At 39.0% G+C, this 18,356-nt stretch overlaps 1 protein-coding gene and 1 pseudogene across 2 annotated transcripts in view; one reads left to right on the forward strand and one right to left on the reverse strand.

Moving 5' to 3' along the window:
* POLE2 (DNA polymerase epsilon 2, accessory subunit) overlaps positions 1 to 18,356 on the reverse strand; it is a 28,944-nt gene that overhangs the window by 7,535 nt on the left and 3,053 nt on the right. The window contains exons 2-15 of one of the 2 annotated variants that reach the window (XM_059371274.1): positions 18,066 to 18,166; positions 16,464 to 16,539; positions 13,610 to 13,687; positions 13,374 to 13,467; positions 9,024 to 9,098; positions 6,863 to 6,946; positions 6,225 to 6,281; positions 5,302 to 5,350; positions 4,601 to 4,673; positions 3,675 to 3,847; positions 2,402 to 2,491; positions 2,177 to 2,231; positions 1,330 to 1,386; positions 1,168 to 1,245 (exon numbers count right to left, since the gene is read on the reverse strand). In XM_059371274.1, the coding sequence (XP_059227257.1) occupies positions 1,168 to 1,245; positions 1,330 to 1,386; positions 2,177 to 2,231; positions 2,402 to 2,491; positions 3,675 to 3,847; positions 4,601 to 4,673; positions 5,302 to 5,350; positions 6,225 to 6,281; positions 6,863 to 6,946; positions 9,024 to 9,098; positions 13,374 to 13,467; positions 13,610 to 13,687; positions 16,464 to 16,539; positions 18,066 to 18,166 (1,140 nt within the window). Of the gene's footprint in view, positions 1 to 1,167; positions 1,246 to 1,329; positions 1,390 to 2,176; positions 2,232 to 2,401; positions 2,492 to 3,674; positions 3,848 to 4,600; positions 4,674 to 5,301; positions 5,351 to 6,224; positions 6,282 to 6,862; positions 6,947 to 9,023; positions 9,099 to 13,373; positions 13,468 to 13,609; positions 13,688 to 16,463; positions 16,540 to 18,065; positions 18,167 to 18,356 lie in introns of both variants that reach the window. The other variant, XM_059371273.1, reaches the window with a different exon arrangement.
* On the forward strand, positions 15,949 to 16,044 carry LOC132000426 (U6 spliceosomal RNA; annotated as a pseudogene).

The raw sequence follows: 18,356 nt of genomic DNA on the forward strand, positions 1-18,356 counted from the left end.
GCCTGACTACTACTGCGAGGATGTGAGCTGTCACTGAATGGCAGGAGGGGGTCCTATCTTTCAGGATCAGTAAGGATGATGTGATGTGCCCGTGTGTCAAAGGATCACTCTGACACCTTGTTAAGAATAGACTAGAAAAGGAGGGCAGGGGGAAAAGCTCCAGAGCAACTAGTAACAGTAATCCAGGCTAGAGAAGATGGTAGAGGGTCACAGAGGAGGAGGTGGGGAGAAGCAGCCAGGTCCTGCATATACTTTGAAGTCTTCCTTCAAAATTTTCAAGGACTTCCTGAAAAACTACATGTGAGAGAAACCCAAAGTTCTTGGCCTGAGTGACTGGAAGGATAAAGGTGCCACAACCTCTGATAAGGGTACAGAACAGATTGGGAGTTGACATGGCAATATACAGGTGGGAATAGATAGGTCACCAAAGGAGTGAATGTAGGCAGAAAAGAGAGGAGAACCAAGGACTAGGGTAACAACCTATGATTACAGTGAGCGATACATAGAGTAAATGCATCATCTTTTCACTTTTCCACCGTAACTTTTCTTAAAGGATGTGAGATGAGTATATCAATTTTTAAATCTCCATCTGTTTTTCAGCTTCTAAATTCATTATTAATTAATTAAATCATGTTAAAATATTTTTAAAGTTTTGAGAAACCTGGATGCCGGGGTCGCTCAGTCAGTTAAGCCTCTGCCTTAGGCTCAGGTCATGATCCCTGCGTCCTGGGATCAAGTCCCACATCGGGCTCCTTGCTCAGCTTCTCCCTCTGCCTGCTGTTCCCCCTTCTTGTGCCCCCTCTCTCTCTGACATTAAATAAAATCTTTTTTTCAAAAAATTTTTTTAAGATTTTATTTATTTGACAGAGAAAGATGCAGCAAGAGAGGGAACACAAGCAGAGAATGAAAAGGGGAGAAGCAGGCTCCCTGCTAAGCAGAGAGCCCGATGTGGGGCTCAATCCCAGGACCTGAACTGAAAGCAGATGCTTAATAACTGAGCCACTCAGGCGCCCCAATAAATAAAATCTTAAAAAAAAAAAAAAACCCTAAAATGAAGAAAAATTTTCTCTTTATTCATAGTAGTCAAAGTTTAGTGACACAGTTTAAGAATCAACTTAATTTTGAAATGAAAGGGAAAAAAGTATAACACAAAATGGTAATATTTACCTGCAAGGATTAGTAGTAAAAACTGAAAATGGTACTCTCTGTCTGAATTCATTAGTGATGCTTTCAGCAAGTGGTGGTCTATAAAAACAATTTAGGTGGTAAGAATATATCTTTGAATTGTATAATTTTTTTTATTGTTAGAAAAACCTAAACAAAACTTACCTTGGTAAGATGGAACCAAATCCCGGATCCTCTGGACCAGGTACAAACACAAAACGACTACTACAGCAAAATTCAACATATTCATTAAAAAAAAAAAAAAAAACAATTACTGTAACACTATCCAACAGTCTAAAAACAAGTTATTGCCTTTAATTCAATAATGAATTTTTAATATTTTTTAAATTTCATGCATTTTAATAAATGAATTACTAAAAGTCTCCAGACTAACAGTGTCCAACAGACCTTTTGGTAGTGATGGAAATGTCTGTATCTAAACTGTCCAATTACTGAGTGCTTGAATTATGGCTAGTGTGAGTGAATTTTAAATTATATTTAACTATAGTATAGCTTTAAATTTAAAGAGACACATGTGGCAAGTAACTATCATATTGAAGAGTGTAGCTCTAGATACTTAATGTCACCAAGAAATTCAAAATATAGTTGAAAGTATCACTCTTCCTTTTAATATTTTTCACTATAAATCTCTAGTACAGTATAACATATTATCACAATGTAAGGATAATTTTCTCTCATAGCATACTAATTTTCTCAATTTTTTCTTCCATTCATTTCCTTTTTTTTTGGACAGAGAGAGAGATTTCAAGTAGGCAGAGAGGCAGGCAGAGAGAAGGGGGGAAGCAAGCTACCTGCTGAGCACAGAGCCCGATGCGGGGCTTGATCCCAGGACCCTGAGATCATGACCCGAGCTGAAAGCAGCGGCTTTAACCCACTGAGCCACCCAGGCACCCCTCTTCCATTCATTTCTTAATAATCATGGATATCAAACAGAATTCATTTTTTATTTAAAAAAAAAAAACTTTAAAAAAATAGCAGTAGAAATCATTACCTTTGGTGGATATTTGGATATTCACATATTATGTCCGCCAAAGTTTTTAAGGAATCTAAAATTTTAAAGGGATATAAAATTTAATTTGAATGCACATAAATACCAAATTGTATTTTATTAGATACAATCCTACATCTTTTGAATGAAATTAAAATATTACAGATTACTTCTTGTCGGTTTAGTTTATATAAATGAAGAAACACTTATTCAGTAGACCTTCAATACCTTTCAAAGCTTGAACTTGATTTTTTCCATATGGTGCAGAGGAAAAATTACCACACAGTATAAAGCAGGTTGGAGGTGCTGGTGAATAACCTAAAAATAAGAGAATAAAATGAGTATCAGTTTCTAAGTCTAGAAATCCGATTAAAAACCCTTTAACTATGAGGGTTGTTGTTTTTTTTTTAAAGATTTTTTATTTATTTATTTGACAGAGAGAGATCACAAGTAGGCAGAGAGGCAGGCAGAGAGAGAGAGAGGAGGAAGCAGGCTCCCTGCTGAGCAGAGAGCCCGATGCGGGACTCGATCCCAGGACCCTGAGATCATGACCCGAGCCGAAGGCAGCAGCCCAACCCACTGAGCCACCCAGGCGCCCCTATGAGGGGTTTTTAAAATTTTGTTTTATTTTTATTTTTTTTAAGATTTTATTTATTTATTTGACAGATAGATCACAAGAAGGCAGAGAGGCAGGCAGAGAGAGAGGAAGAAGCAGGCTCTCTACTGAGCAGAGAGCCCGATGCAAGGGCTCAATCCCAGGAACCTGGAATCATATCCTGAGCTGAAATCAGAGGCTTTAAGCCACTTAGCCAACCAGGCACCCCTAACCATGAATTTTTAATAATAAAAACTTACAAGCTTAACAATAACTTATTTTAATAACTATTTTTTTTAAGATTTTATTTATTTATTTGACTGACAGAGATCTCAAGCAGGCAGAGAGGCAGGCAAAGAGAGAAGAGGAAGCAGTCTCCCTGCTGAGCAGAGAGCCTGGTGCAGGCTCCATCCCAAGACCCTGGGAACATGACCTGAGCCAAAGGCAGAGTCTTTAACCCACTGAGCCACCCAGGCGCCCCAACAACTATTATTTTTAAATAATAGTAGCAAAGCTGCTCTTTATTGAGGACTTACTATATGCTAGGCCCTGCAATGGCTTGATTTTCACAACCTCCCTATAAGCTAAGAGAGAGATTAAGTAACCTGCCCAAGGTCTCAGGCTGCAATTTAAATCCACTTCTGTCAGACTCCAAAGAACAAACTCTTATCCATTCTTATACTATACTTAGGACTAATTCTTATTTTTCATGATTACACACGCACAGGGTAATTTTTCAAATGTAAAAACTTAAGTCTTTAAGGTGGTCTCATTTAAAATAGCTCACTGCTGAATCAACATTTACAAGAAAATAGACTACTCAAAAAGATACGTTTTTTTTAACAATTTAGGACATGATCCCCTGTATGTACTGAGTTCAAAAGAGGAGAAAAGAATGGCACCTACCAGAAAACATGGTGTGAAGTTTGCCCAACACTTCTCCTTGGTCTAACCAAACATCAGATATAAACACAAACATGGCATCTTTATTCTCTTCTTCTAGTTGTTTTAGTTTTGCAGAAGTCTTCACAGATGTATTAGAAGGCCCTCCAAAAAAATTCACATTTCCATAGTATGCCCTAAGTAATTATGATACAATATTAGCCTCTAGCCTGTTTTCTGTTGGAGATGTTTTTTGTTTTTTGTTTTTTTAAGATTTTATGTTTAAGTAATCTCTACAGATCAAGAGTCACATGCTCCACTGACCAAGGCAGCCAGGTGCCCCTTTTTGGAGATGTTTCTCTAATAATTTTACAATTTTAGCTTCTTTCTATTTCTAATGAGGTTATTTTCCCCCTCGGTGTACATAATACCATGAAAATACACTATTTGTAACACTTGAAAAGCAAACAAGTTTATTTAAATGTTCTAAAATAAATACAAAAACAGTAAGTAAATACTTAATAGGTTATATCTGAGTCTTTTAAAACTGACTAAAGCAAATATTTTAAAATAAATAATTAGCAGGTGGGGAGCCTCCCTGTAGCAAACAAAACAAGGCTTTAGAGTAACATGAAAATTATCTTCCTGTTTCCCTGTCTCTTATTTCAGTTGAACTTCTCGTCAACCCTATAGATAAGAGAGACAGGAAGACTAGAAATCTTTCCCATAAAAAGCCAAGGCATGGAAATGAGACAGCAAGTCATCAGGAATCAACGTGCTAGTTTTCAGGTACATACACAGCCTAGTCTGCTAACTCTCACTGTCTATTACTCTTTGCATCTGACACAAAGCCTGAGCCCTTGTAATAACTGAGATATGATATCCTATCTGACATTCACTACTGTCACGATTCCAAAATTCCCATAGAACTGCAGTCAAACATCTTATACCTAGTAGTACTAGAAGGTTCCGTGGGTGGAAATCCGAAGGCATTGACATGAAACACCTGATCTTCAAACCAACCTGAAAAAAGGTAAGTAATAAATCACTTTTATTTGTCCAATTCTTCTTGTTTGAGAGGAAGAAACTGTGGAACACAAAGCAAATGCTAAACTCTTGTCTCACTCTTTGTCAACTAACTATAGAATTTGCCAGTCCCATCAAGCTATATGACAGCTTCAGAGCCCAGGAGAGTCTAGTTCTATATTTAAAAAGTTACAAAACAGAAATAGATTCAGATGTAAAACTTCCCACTTAACTTCATAATAGATGTTGGAGTACAGACAGATAAGGTACAAAGATTAGGAAATGCTTCATTTTATGACCCTATATAAAATCTGGTTTTTTTTTCCAACTTTATTAAGATGTAATCCACATGTCATTACACTTTACCCTTTAAAGTATATAGTTCAGTGGTTTTTTAGTATATTCACAAGTTGTACAGTCATCACCACTGATTCTAGAATATTTTTATCACCTCAAAAAGAAACCCCAGGCCCATTTACCACCCTGAGAGTTATTTAATATTGTCAAAAGTATGCACTCATAAGCAATGTTCTCCCAAATTATACCATGTTCATATATTTTAACTAATGCAGAAATGCTTTTATGGTAGCATAAGGAGGACAGGAAAAAACGTATACTGACTTACCTTCTGCTAAGACAAAGCATGACTCAGTGTACAAGCCACTGTGGAACTGGTACACAACAGTTGAGGAAAATATTTCTGTGATTGAGGTGATGATAAAGTCAATACACAGTCTGGGCCCAAAGGCCTATCTAAATAATAAATTCAAAGTCCTCATACTTGAAACTGAATAGATGACAGCTTAAAAAATTTTAGGTTTAAATGCCCCATGTCTGATTCTAACACGTAGTTTGGTAATACTGACAGTATGGATCATTCTTAGCGCGTTCTAAACTTCCTCGGTGATTTGTTTGGATTCTCCAAATAAGAGTGAATTAAAGATTTTCTTGCCTCTGACTAGGATTAGGTCTTGATTGCTACGTCATTGCCATATGTAAGTTACAGTGGGAACCCAAATAGATTAACTTGAGAATGATACATAAACAATATCCCCAACTCATGTAACAAAGATTTAAAAAAATAAAAATGAAGGGGCACCTGGATGGCTCAGTTGGTTAAGCATCTGCTTTTGGCTCAGGTCATGATCCCAGGGTCCTGGGATTGAGTTCCACACTGAGCTTCCTGCTCAGGGAGGAGTGTGCTTTTCCCTCTCCCTCTGCCCTTCCTCCTTGCTCATGATCTCTCTCTCTCTCTCTCTCAAATAAATAAAAATCTTTAAAAAATTTTAAGGAGTGCCTGGGTGGCTCAGTGGGTTAAAGCCTCTGCCTTCGGCTCAGGTCATGATCCCAGGGTCCTGGGAACGAGCCCCGCGTCGGGCTCTCTGCTCTGCAGGGAGCCTGCTTCCACCCCTTTCTCTCTCTGCCTGCCTCTCTGCCTACTTGTGATTTCTCAAATAAATAAAAATCTAAAAAAAAAAAAAAAATTTAAAAAAACTATCATCAATCTCAATAAAGAAAACCTTAAGTCAAATAAATAATGAAGGATATAGCTTTACTAAGATCCAGTTGTACTGTTCCTGTAGGATCTTCCAGAAAAAATTTTCCCTAAAAAAGTTAAAAGAAGTATGTCCACATTTACATAAAAATGAATACTAGGTCAAAATGAATAAAATACAACATTGACAACAGAACATAGTAGAGTACAGTGGATTTTTAAAAATGAGCAATTCCTGGTCTAGGCATTTCCATTTGCTTGTCTGGTCGCCTCAGATTCATCACCTGATAGCCTCTCTCAGGTATGTGGAAACCACTGCAAATTCAGAGAGGGCAAGAGGAGTGCTGGCAGGCTGCCCAGCGGGCCTCCTGAGAGAGTCAACAGTGTCTCTCCCTGAGGGACCAGGATGTGGTCTGCAGCCCTGCTTGTTCACAACCTCCATCCTCTCGGCTCAACCAGAGGTCACTGGGGACTACTTTTGAACCACGCTAACGGGTGGCCGATATGAGACACTCCTTCCTGATGTCTCCTCAGGAAGCTGAACGTGGAGGCAAAGGCTACTTGCTAACAGAGGAAGGAGCCTTCCACGAGGAGTGTGGCCCTGTACCTCTGCAGGAACGCTATAGTAACTGGCACTTCATTGGTCCCGAGGCTGAAAACAATAGTCGGATGCTTACTAAGTTTGACTCACCTCTTTTAACTGGGTTATCATTCCAAGAACAATCACATCTCCAATTTTGGTTGTACTGCCCAAGAGGGTTTCTACTGTTTTAAGCTTAAAATAAGACAAAATAAATTCTTAAAATTTTTTGAAGAAACCAATCTTTTTATAAATAAGAAAGTTTTGAATGCAAATTTTAGTATTTATACCTACTTAACAGTAGAAAATAAAATAAAACTCAGAAAATAGAATTTATCCTATAAAAAGCTAAAATACCAACTCAGGCACTTAACAATGACTCAAGTCTCATGCCATATTACAGCAGGTTTCCCCTTATCCACAGTTTCACTTTTTGTGATTTCAGTTATCCTCTGTCAACTGTGGCCCAGGAGCAGATGGTCCTTCTGATGAATTGTCAGAAGGTGAGTAGTCCTCTAAAGTTACATCATAATGTTTACAACATTCGCCTCCCTTTATCTCAACATGTAGGCATTTTATCATCTCACATCATCACAAGAAGGGTGAGTACAGTACAATAAGATATTTTGACAGGGACCACATTCACATAATTATTACACTATATTTTTATAATTGTTCTATTTTGTTAATTATTGTTGTGAATCTCTTCCTATGCCTAATTTATGAGTTAAGCTTTATCACAGATGTATGTATAGGAAAAAAACATGGTATATACAGGTTGTGGTACTATCTGTGGTTTGAGGCATCCACTGGGAGTCTTAGAACATTTTACCTATGGATAGAGAGAAACTACTATATTCTGAATAATGATAAAGTGCACTTACCTTTAAAATGTAGAAAAGAGTTTTATTCATTTAACTAGTACCTCTTGCAAATTAGAAGGCTATTTAAAAAGTTATATTAGTATTTTGAAAGGTTGTCACTATTATTTACATTCTCAATCTGACTATTATATTTTTAACATTAGGTTAAAGGCAGTAACAATTAGGATACTATTTTTTTAAAAATCCTTTCCGAGGCACCTGGGTGTCTCAGTTGGTTAAGCATCTGACTCTCGATTTTGGCTCAGGTCATGATCTGAGTTTTGAGATCCGTGCTGGGCGTGGACGTTTTAAGATTCTCTCTCTCAGTCTTAATCTTGCAGAACAAACTGAGGGTTGCTGGAGGTCGGTGGGTTGGGAGAGGGTGGTGGGGTTAGGGACATTGGGGAGGGTATGTGCTATGGTGAGTGCTATGAAGTGTGTAAACCTGGAGATTCAGAGACCTGTACCCCTGGGGCTAAAAATACATTATATGTTTATACAAAATTTTTTTAATTTAAAAAAAAAAAAAAGATTCTCTCTCTCTCTCTCCACCTCCCTCTGCCCCTCCCCTCCATGCCCTCTCCCTCCTTAAGCAAGGCAGGGCCAGGGGGAAACTTCCAGATGCCTTTCTTTTTTTTTTTTTTTTTTTAAAGATTTATTTATTTATTTGAGAGAGTGGGAAGGAGAGAGAGACTGAGGGAGGGAGGGGCAGAGGGAGAGGGAGAACGTCCCAAGCAGACTCCATGCTGAGCTAAGCCCAGAGCCCAACAAGGGGCTGGACCCCACAAACCCTGAAAATGACTATGTATGTTGCTGAAATGAAAGGGAACAAAGGGTATAGGAGTTTAAAAGTGGGAGGAGTGCATGTGACAGAAAACATTCTCCCATCACCCCTGTGGCCTGTCTGTGCTATCTCATTTATCTTGTAATTGTTATTTCCTTACTGCCTTAAGTAAACTTTTCATTTTAAGGGATAAAGCACGTTTTAGCTAAGTGTGTTGTGGTCACTAGAGGGATGGGCTGGAACAAAGACCAGGATTTTGGAGTCTGAGTGAGGGGAGAAAGGTTAATGTTGATAGTTGATCAGAAAGCCAATATCACATCCAGCAAATAGACCAAGAGGATTAGGGATCTGTGTTAGTGGCCCTGACAGTGGCCAGAGACTGTCTGGGGGCTACCATCGTCTCAGGGCCTGTCCCAAAGAAGGGAGTGGTAGCTTCTATTAGAGATTTGTAGCACCCAATACCCAGGGCATGGACTTTATTAACAGTGAGCATGCACAGGTCAGTTTATTGGTTAAACAGTTACCGGTGATTCATTTTCATTTAAATTTTAATAAATTAGAATTAAGCAATAAATATTTAACTTGTATAATTATACCCTCTAAACAACTAGGGTAATGTTCTAACCTGGAATTTGCTTCCGGTTTCATCAGGGTAAGAACCTATCACTGGAGGAGTAAATAATTCATGTCTGTGGGTCCTCTATAAAAAAAGAAAGATTCACATGAATTACTGAATCATACATTTTAAACTAAAATTCATCAAAATAAAAATTTAAAATTCATTAAAGTAATACTCTGACAAAACACTGTCCTTAAACTAATGTTACTACTGCCTATTCTCAACAAATCTGAAAGCCCACATATTTTTTTTTTAAAGATTTTATTTATTTATTTGACAGAGAGAGATCACAAGTAGCCATAGAGGCAGGCAGAGAGAGAGAGAGAGAGAGAGGAGGAAGCAGGCTCCCTGCTGAGCAGAGAGCCCGATGTGGGACTAGATCCCAGGACCCTGAGATCACGACCTGAGCCGAAGGCAGCGGCTTAATCCACTGAGCCACCCAGGCGCCCCAAAGCCCACATATTTTAATATAAAATACTTAGCAATGTAATTTTGAAATTTAAAAAGTATTTATTTATTTATTTATTTTTAAGAAAAAGCTCTATTTGTGCAGCTAGCAGTAGTGCACTCTCGGCTGAGGATATAAGGACAACAAACCAAGTGCCTTCCTGAGGGCACGGGGTTTGTGAGAGAGAAAAGTCAAGGGCCACCATACAACAAAGGACCCCAGGCAGAACAGGGCACTTAATGAGACCATAATGATAAATTAAGACTTTGCTAGTTAGAAACCAAAAGAGGCTGAGACAAGACATTTCAGGAGGAGGAAGGGATGTGTCACAAGAAAGAGTTACAAGAGTAAAAGAATACTTGGAAGTGATGCCAAGTTTAGTAGAGTTGGCTCATGAGGTGTACAAAGCAGTGTCAGACAAGGTAGGAAATGAGTTGGAGCCTCTGTTTGGGGAACCATCCCCCCACCCCACTGTGGTCCATGTAGTTTAGGCAGGGCTGGTGTCCCCTCCCCTTCCTATAAACTGGCCACTAAGACCTAATCAATCAAAGTACACCACCCCTTAGCCAGTGAATGGTTCAGTGTTGACCAACTGCCTTAAGCTAAGAGCTGCTAAGAAACTGTTGCTAGAACTACTGGAAGAGGGCAGCTCCCTCTCCAAGTGCTGCTGAGGCTATAGCGGCCTCTGTCATCTCACTGGGAGAACTTGTTTGAAAGTAAAATCAATTTTTAAAAATTGCTGGGTGATGGAAAGAAGTAGATACCTCATGACGTGTAAGATCCTGGACCCAGCCATGCTTGAAACTGGTGGACCTCTAGACCTCTCCAAAGGCCAATAAATGCCTCTTTCTGTTTTAGTTGGTTTGAGTTTCTGTAATCTCCAGTAAAAGAGCCCTGACAGTATGGACTTTCTATGCCAAGCGGGAAGTTTTTGTATAGACATTGGAAAACAAAGATATTGAAAGTGGGATAATAATAAAATCAGATTTGCTTTCAGAGAGATAACTGTAATAAATATGTGAATGAACTAAAATTCAACCCTTTCCACAGATAAGAATAAATGAGGCTCAGAAGGGATAAGTCACACACCCAAAATAATATAATAGGCTTTAAAATGTAATTTTTAAGAGGTGCCTGGGTGGCTCAGTCTGTTAAGCGTCTGACTCTTGATTTCAGCTCAGGCCATGATCTCAGGGTCGTGAGATGGAGTGCAGAAAGGAAAAAGAAATGCAGTATCTACTTGAGCATCTTGTCTATGGAAAACACTGTGCCAAATGTGGCAGAGAAAATAAAAAGGAGTGTCTGATAACAGGGGTAAACACCCCAAATGCAAGGCAGGGTTAACTGCAGTAAATGCTATAGGAGACATACTGACATAGTCACTAGTTTAAAGCAGGAAGAGACTGCATCCAATTGATCACGAAGAGGTTCAGAAAAGAGGAAGAATTTAAGAAGGCCCTTCCAAATTAGGAAGGTTTCAGCAGCACAGAAAAGAGGCAAGAGCAATCCAGAGTGAATAGTATAAGCAAAGTTACAGAAGAAGAAATGAACAATAATTCTGTATTTCCTTCTTTATTCCAGCACAGAGGAACTTTTAGAGGAAAAGTAGAGAGCTGGCCAAAAACATGCAGCAGGAGGATCTCAACCACTAAGTATAATCTGTATTTAATTCAATAGGCAGTAAGCCTCTCTTTTGAAAGATTTCTGTACAAAATCATGACAATACCAGAGCTTCATGTCAGGAAGACTGATCTGGCAACATCATGTAGGTGATGGAAGCAGGAGAGAATAGGCATCCCTCGTGCTCACCCTCTTCATCCTTTTTTGGGGATTCCTCCCACTGTCCATCCTCTCCTTGAAATCTTCTTCTGCTTCTGCCATCTAACACCATCCTGGCCTGGCTCCCCAGTTCTCTCCTCTTCCCTTCAGCCACTGCCTCCCTATTGCTGCCTCTCTTTCTCAGAGGGTCTACTGGTCTACTCCATTTCCTCCTCTCCTCTGCAGATCCCCCTAAATCTCTCTCTCTGCCCAGACCTCTTTCTTCAGCTCTAGGTATGCTTTTCACCTGATATCCCACTGGTAACCTTAACTCAAATGTTTGAAACAGAATCTGAGTCATCTGCATCATCTTCCCCAAACATTCCCTTTTTCTTATTTGTTAACATATTATTCTACTGTCCTACTCTCTTGGACTTACTACCTTAATCATCTGAGTCTTCGCTCTCTCCCTTCTTCTTCACATGCACTCAGTCACCATGAATAATGGATGGCTTCCACTGCTCTGGCGCGGTCCCCTGTCTACAACCCTTGCCACTTCTCCCCACAGCTGTCATTCCTAGCAAGACTAATAAAATGGACTCCCTAAAGTCTTCTCTCACATTCTTTTTTTTTTTTTTTTAAGATTTTTATTTATTTATTGGACAGACAGAGATCACAAGTAGGCAGAGAGGCAGGCAGAGAGAGAGGAGGAAGCAGGCTCCCCACTGAGCAGGGAGCCCGATGCGGGACTCGATCCCAGGACCCCGGGATCATGACCTGAGCCGAAGGCAGAGGCTTTAACCCACTGAGCCACCCAGGCACCCCTATCTCACATTCTTAATGCATCCCAAAATCTGCTGGGAAAGAAGTGCTCACAAAACCCAACTGTGACTGGGTCTCTCTCTGATATTCCAAGGTTCCTTGTACAAAGAAACCAGAGTCCCAGCTGCCAAGAGTGGCATCCAAGGTGCTCCCACAATCTAGCTCCCACTTGCTTTCCAAACCTATCTCTCCCATACTACTCTTCTTCATGAGCCTTCTTCTACACACAGAACGGACCACCTTCTCATCATTTCTGGAAGACTCCACTCTTTCCCTCTGTTGTCTTTCTTCACACTGTTAGCACCACCTTTTCACCCTTTCCACGAGACCAAATAGGCAAGGCCCATGTCAAATGCCATCATTTCCCTGAAAGCTTCTCTGCTGTTCCCAAAAAATACATTCTGCTTGTATCTCTTTTACAGCACATACAAAATTCTACTTTATATTTTGTTCATGCAAAGGTCTTTAAAGTCACAGACTAGGGGCGTCTGGGTGGCTCAGTGGGTTGGTCCCCTGCCTTCGGCTCAGGTCATGATCTCAGGGTCCTGGGATTGAGTCCTGCATCGGGCTCTCTGCTCAGCGGGGAGCCTGCTTCCCTCTCTCTCTCTCTCTGGCTGCCTCTCCGTCTACTTGTGATTTCTCTCTGTCAAATTAATAAATAAAATCTTTAAAAATAAATAAATAAATAAATAAAGTCACAGACTGGAAGCTGCTAGAAGCTAGTATAGTGCTATAGGCAAAGGTTGGCCTCCCGTGTCGGACACACTGGATTCGAATCCTGTCTATACTTACTATACGTGATCTTCAGTCAAATTTTTAAATTTAAGTCTCAGTTCTTCATCTGTAAAATGAGGATAATAGTAGGGCACCTCGGTGGCTCCGTTGGCTAAGCGTCTGCCTTTGGCTTAGGTCATGATCCAGATCAGCCCCACTTCTCCCTCTGCCTCTGCCTCTGCTCACCCACCCCCCACCCCCTTGTGCTCACTCGCTCTCTCTCAAATAAATAATATTTTTTTTAAATAATGGGAAAATGAGGATAATAGCATCTATACATACATTGACATTGCAATGATTATAAGAGGTAAGTATGTCCATAACATGCTAAACACAGTGCTCGGCGCATTAAAAGTGGATAGTAAATGATAGCTGCTATTTTTATCATCACAAAAACAATTGTTTTTATTTCTGTATCCCCCATACATTTTCAAACCTAGAGAGTCCAGTAAGAGTCTATTGGATGACAAGCGCTGGACTACAAAATTCTATCCTTTAATTAACACTGAGTCTTACCTAAGCTTCAACAGACTCATTTTCCCCTCTCAGCTTACCTGATGCAAAATGGTATATCGTTCACGAAACAGCTCTGCTTTATCTCTTGCTGTTCCAAATAAATTTGGGGCAGGGTGGTTGGTCATTAATAGACTAGAAAAAAAGAAATGCCTATTTATAACTATCACAATACACAAAGGTGGGCCAAAAATGAATCATGGACTATATGCCTTCTGAGAAAAATATACATCTGAACATATGACATTAGCTTAAAATCAACAGATGGTATACTTACGGAAGAAATTTTTTTCTTTCTGAACTGTACACAAAGCGTGGAATATCAAATGCTCCTATGATATTGAAAATATGTTCTCTGAAAAACAGTCCACAAAAACAGACTTGAGTTACTAAAACAGAAGAATCTTAAGTGAGCATAAAAACTTGTATTATAGGGCGCCTGGGTGGCTCAGTGGGTTAAGCCGCTGCCTTCGGCTCAGGTCATGATCTCAGGTTCCTGGGATCGAGTCCCGCATCAGGCTCTCTGCTCAGCAGGGAGCCTGCTTCCTCCTCTCTCTCTGCCTGCCTCTCTGCCTACTTGTGATCTCTCTCTGTCAAATAAATAAATAAAATCTTTAAAAAAAAAAAAACTTGTATTATAATCTTATGGTATACGAATGTACTTTCCACAGGTCATATACAAAATTTCTTGGAGTCTCATAATACGGGGATAAAATTTTCCTCTCAGAGACAAGAAAGTATTGCCAACACTCTCAAGCAAAAATAATAATAATAATCAAGTTAACTTCTAATTAAGAATGTCACCTATTGGGGTGCCTGGGTGGCTCAGTGGGTTAAATTATTAAATATTATTTAAAAATACAATTCATTTCCAACAAGTTTTTAATCTAAAATATTATGCAAAATATTATGTAAAATATTAAAATTATTAAATATTACTTAAAAATACAATTCATTTCCAACAAGTTTTTAATCCAAAATATTATACAAAACATTATGCAAATATTTTGAAAGAATATTTTGAAAAGAACCCTCAAAATACTGGCCATATCCTTGACACAGTGTTAGAGAAAGAAATTCAACAAAATAATTTACTTTCAGACATTGTTAATAAGTAACCATGTTTGAAACAAATTTTTAAAAAATTCACAGCACTATTGCATAAATAGTCCAATCTAACAAATCTTCCCTAAAATTTCATCTATTTATCTCCCAGACTGAATATGGTCAAAAATGTTCTTGCTACTCTGGTGGTAACATTTAGTAGAGATAGCAGAGAACCAGTGGACTTGAAGAAAACCTAAATTCCACATACTGTTCCATCATTTTTAGTGGGTCAATCTTGACAGGTTATTTGACTTCTCATGCCACTTCTTCATCTATAAAAATGAAAGCCTCTCTTACACTATAATATAATAATTTCCTGACAATTGCAATTGCAAAGACTGTTCACCATTCAGTCCCACTGGACCTCTGCACTGGCTAACTGTGGCATATAAAGAGCTAGAAAGAAACAACGGTTAACTTTAATGTGTACTTATGATTACAATCTTTCCACTTCGATATAGTCATTTTGAATTTCTACTGATGGCTTTAGGGGTATGTCATAGTACCCTAGTATCTTAAATAATGAGTCTGCAAGGTTAAAATTAAAATTCCTCAATTTCTCAGGGCACCTGGGTGGTGGCTCAGTCTAAGCGTCTACCTTCTGCTCAGGTCATGATCTCAGCATCCTGGGATCAAGCCCCATATAGGGCTCCCTGCTCAGTGGGTAGTCTGCTTCTCCCTCTGCCTCTGCCTGCCTCTCCCCCTACTTGTACTCACTCTCTCTCTTTCTGTCAAATAAATAAAATCTTTTAAATAAATAAATAAATATTCCTCAATTTCTCTATTTTCTAAGCAGCTCTAATATGGTAATGACTCCTGTCAATGATCCCCATTGCCCCAAAGAGGGAAAAAAAACTATTAAAGTTAATACTCTCTGTCCATTTTTCCAGTTGTTTTCCTCTCAGTTAAACCCTGTGAATTTGGGAAGAAGTATCCTATTCAAAAGAGGAAAAGAAAGAGGGACATTTGGGGGCACCTGGGTGGCTCAGTTGGTTAAACCAGTGCCTTCCGCTCATGTTGTGGTCCTGGAGTCCCAGGATAAAGTCCTGCATCAGGTTCCCAGCTCCGCCTTCTCCCCTCTCATGCTCTCTCTCTCTCTCAAATAAATAAATAAATAAAAATCTTTTAAAAAAAGGGGGGGGGGACATCTGGAAATGAAACCAAAAAAAATTATTCCCACATAAATTCCTAAATTCTCATAGCATGAGTTACTGGAAAGTATCATAAACTACAGTTCTACCCTCTCTGCCACTGACCATGGGACCCAACATAAGCTGCTGAACTTCTTTGAACCTTGCACTTTCCTAAGAGCAAAAGCAAAGTATACTTCTGAAAATTCAATTTATTGGAAGCATACAGAATATAAACTCAGATCCAACGGGTAGTGGCAAAAGTTACTAATGGCATAAACAACACTGTAATCTCAGATCTCCAGGAAAAAAACAGTAAAGATGAGTCACTTAATGAGGTTTATAATGCAAGCTATCTCTTAAAAGAAAAACACTAAGAGTGCTCGCTTCAGCAGCACATATACTAAAATTGCAACGATTAGCATGGCGCCTGTGCAAGGATGATACACAAATTCGTGACACATTCCATATTTTTATCATATGATCTCATTGATACAAGGAATTTGAGAAACAAGACAGAGGATCATAGGGGAAGGGAAGGGAAAATGAAACAAGATGAAACCAGAGAGGGAGACAAGCCATAAGAGACCCTTAATATCAGGAAACAAACAGGGTTGCTGGAGTGGAGGGGCAAGGAAGGATAGGGGGGCTGGGTTATGGACATTGGGGAGGGTATGTGCTATGGTGAGTGCTGTGAATTAAGACTGATGAATCACAGACCTGTACCCCTGAGACAAATAATACATTATATGTTAATTTTTTAAAAAAGGAAAGAAAGAAACACTCAGAAATAACCACTGTAGAAAGGCTGATCACTAAATCTTTCCCCAAGAAAATCATTTAAAATAAGCACTTCATATTGCCAGCAGGAGGAAGTTCATTTTATCCACATACATAGTTTCATCTACAGACTGACTGCATTCCTGGACCGCCGCTTCTACCACTGACCGTTCAATCATGTTTGATGACACTGAAAAGAGAATTTCAAAGTTCAATTTTAGAAACAGGCATAAAAATTACTTATTTACACAGATAGCTCTTTTCCTAAAAATAATCTGCAAAGACTAACCCTAAGATTCTCATTTCATAGTTTTTAGGACAAAAACAGGGTTAGGTCAGAATAATAACAGAAGCCATATCTCAAAAACCTTTATCTTTTTACACTCAAATACACTTGTAATATCCTAATACACAGCCAAATGCCTTACTTTTCTAAAGACTGTCTAATAATATAAATTCAGTTGTATAAACACTTACAGAAGTCTTTATATGTAAGGTTAGTTGCATTAGTAGAACTTTCCAGCACCAATGCTGTGTTTCCACAGGCATGACAGTAACAGATATAACAGCTACCACTTCTTAAGCCCTTACTAAATGTGTGACACTACACTCAGTACTTCACAAGCATTATGCCATTAGATTAGATATCCTTACAGATAGGTTGTTGTTCATATGCTAATATCTTAAAGGGGAAGAAGTACAACTTTGAGAGACTGAATAAATTCCCCAAGAACACAGCTAGAAAGTATAGATGGCCAGCCTGATTCCAGAGTGGACACCCTTGAACGATTTGCTATGTTCTCAGGTAAGACACTATGCGCCATCTTAAAGGAATATATACTACTTTCTCATAAGTAATAATTTTCTAAATTTTCAACTATAAAGCAGTTTTTAAATGCAAAGGTATATTTAATATTCTGCCATTACAACTGAAAATAAGACATAACAGTAATTTCTCGTCTATCATGGAATGTATGTCTTCCTACATAATCGAAGAAACTAGATCAATATAATGCCTGAGAGCAAGGACACTTGCTTCTGTCTCTCAGTGCTCTAGAAACACTGGATGTTTGTGCCTAGAAGAAGAGCATTCCTTCTTTGTAGGTCCAGGTTTGTGGTAAAAGGTTAAATATTTAATAAAAAGATCCCTTGAGAAAGGCTGAAGCCAGAAGGGAGAATTAGCCCTGCTCACTTATTCTTTTTCCCCCCAAAATTTTTAGGAGTTCCAAACCTAAGTAAGACAAAGTAGTAGGGGGACGTCTGAGGGCTCAGTCAGTTAAGTGTCTGCCTTTGGCTGAAGTAAAGATCCACATCAGGCTGCTTCTCCCTCTGCCTGCCTTCCCCCTTGTTTGTGCTTGCGTTCTTTCTTGCTCTCTCTTTGACAAATAAATAAATAAAATCTTAAAAAAAAAAAAAAAAGACAAAGTTGTAGGTATGCAGAGAGACAAAAGTGACTGTAAGGATCAGATCAAAAGTGCAGGACAGCTAGCCGAGACAGCTCCATGAGAGGAAAGAACTTTAAGAGTCTCTGGGGAAAGTCCTGAAGTTGCAATGGAACTAGAAGTTACCCCTTGGGAAGAAGTGCTACCATGGGTATGTCTCATAACCCTGTAATATCTTCATATGGAATCCTCAACTTCCACTGAAATCTATAAATGTAATCGAGGATATAGAACTATATTAACAATTTAAGAGCTATCAGAGAATGTCACTTACACGGTTGCTTTTCAACAGCATCGATGATCTTTTCCAGTGCATCTTCAAGCTCTACTTCACTGATAGATTCAAGAGCTTCTGTGAGGTACTTAATGGCTTCCCTGAATGGAAAGAAAAGATATGGCAGGCCACTGGTCACCGAGGCTCAAAGTTTTATGCCCAAAACTGACAAACACTCATCAATGTGTCATTGAAACTAAAATCTATTCACTCTTCACTGCAAGCAGTGCTCACCTCTCCACTCCTTTCTGAACAAATTCTTCCATTTCTCCCCAGCCAACATAACCATTT

The sequence above is a fragment of the Mustela nigripes genome, chromosome 13 (genome assembly GCF_022355385.1).
Source record: "Mustela nigripes isolate SB6536 chromosome 13, MUSNIG.SB6536, whole genome shotgun sequence".
NCBI classification, from domain to species: Eukaryota; Metazoa; Chordata; class Mammalia; order Carnivora; family Mustelidae; genus Mustela; species Mustela nigripes.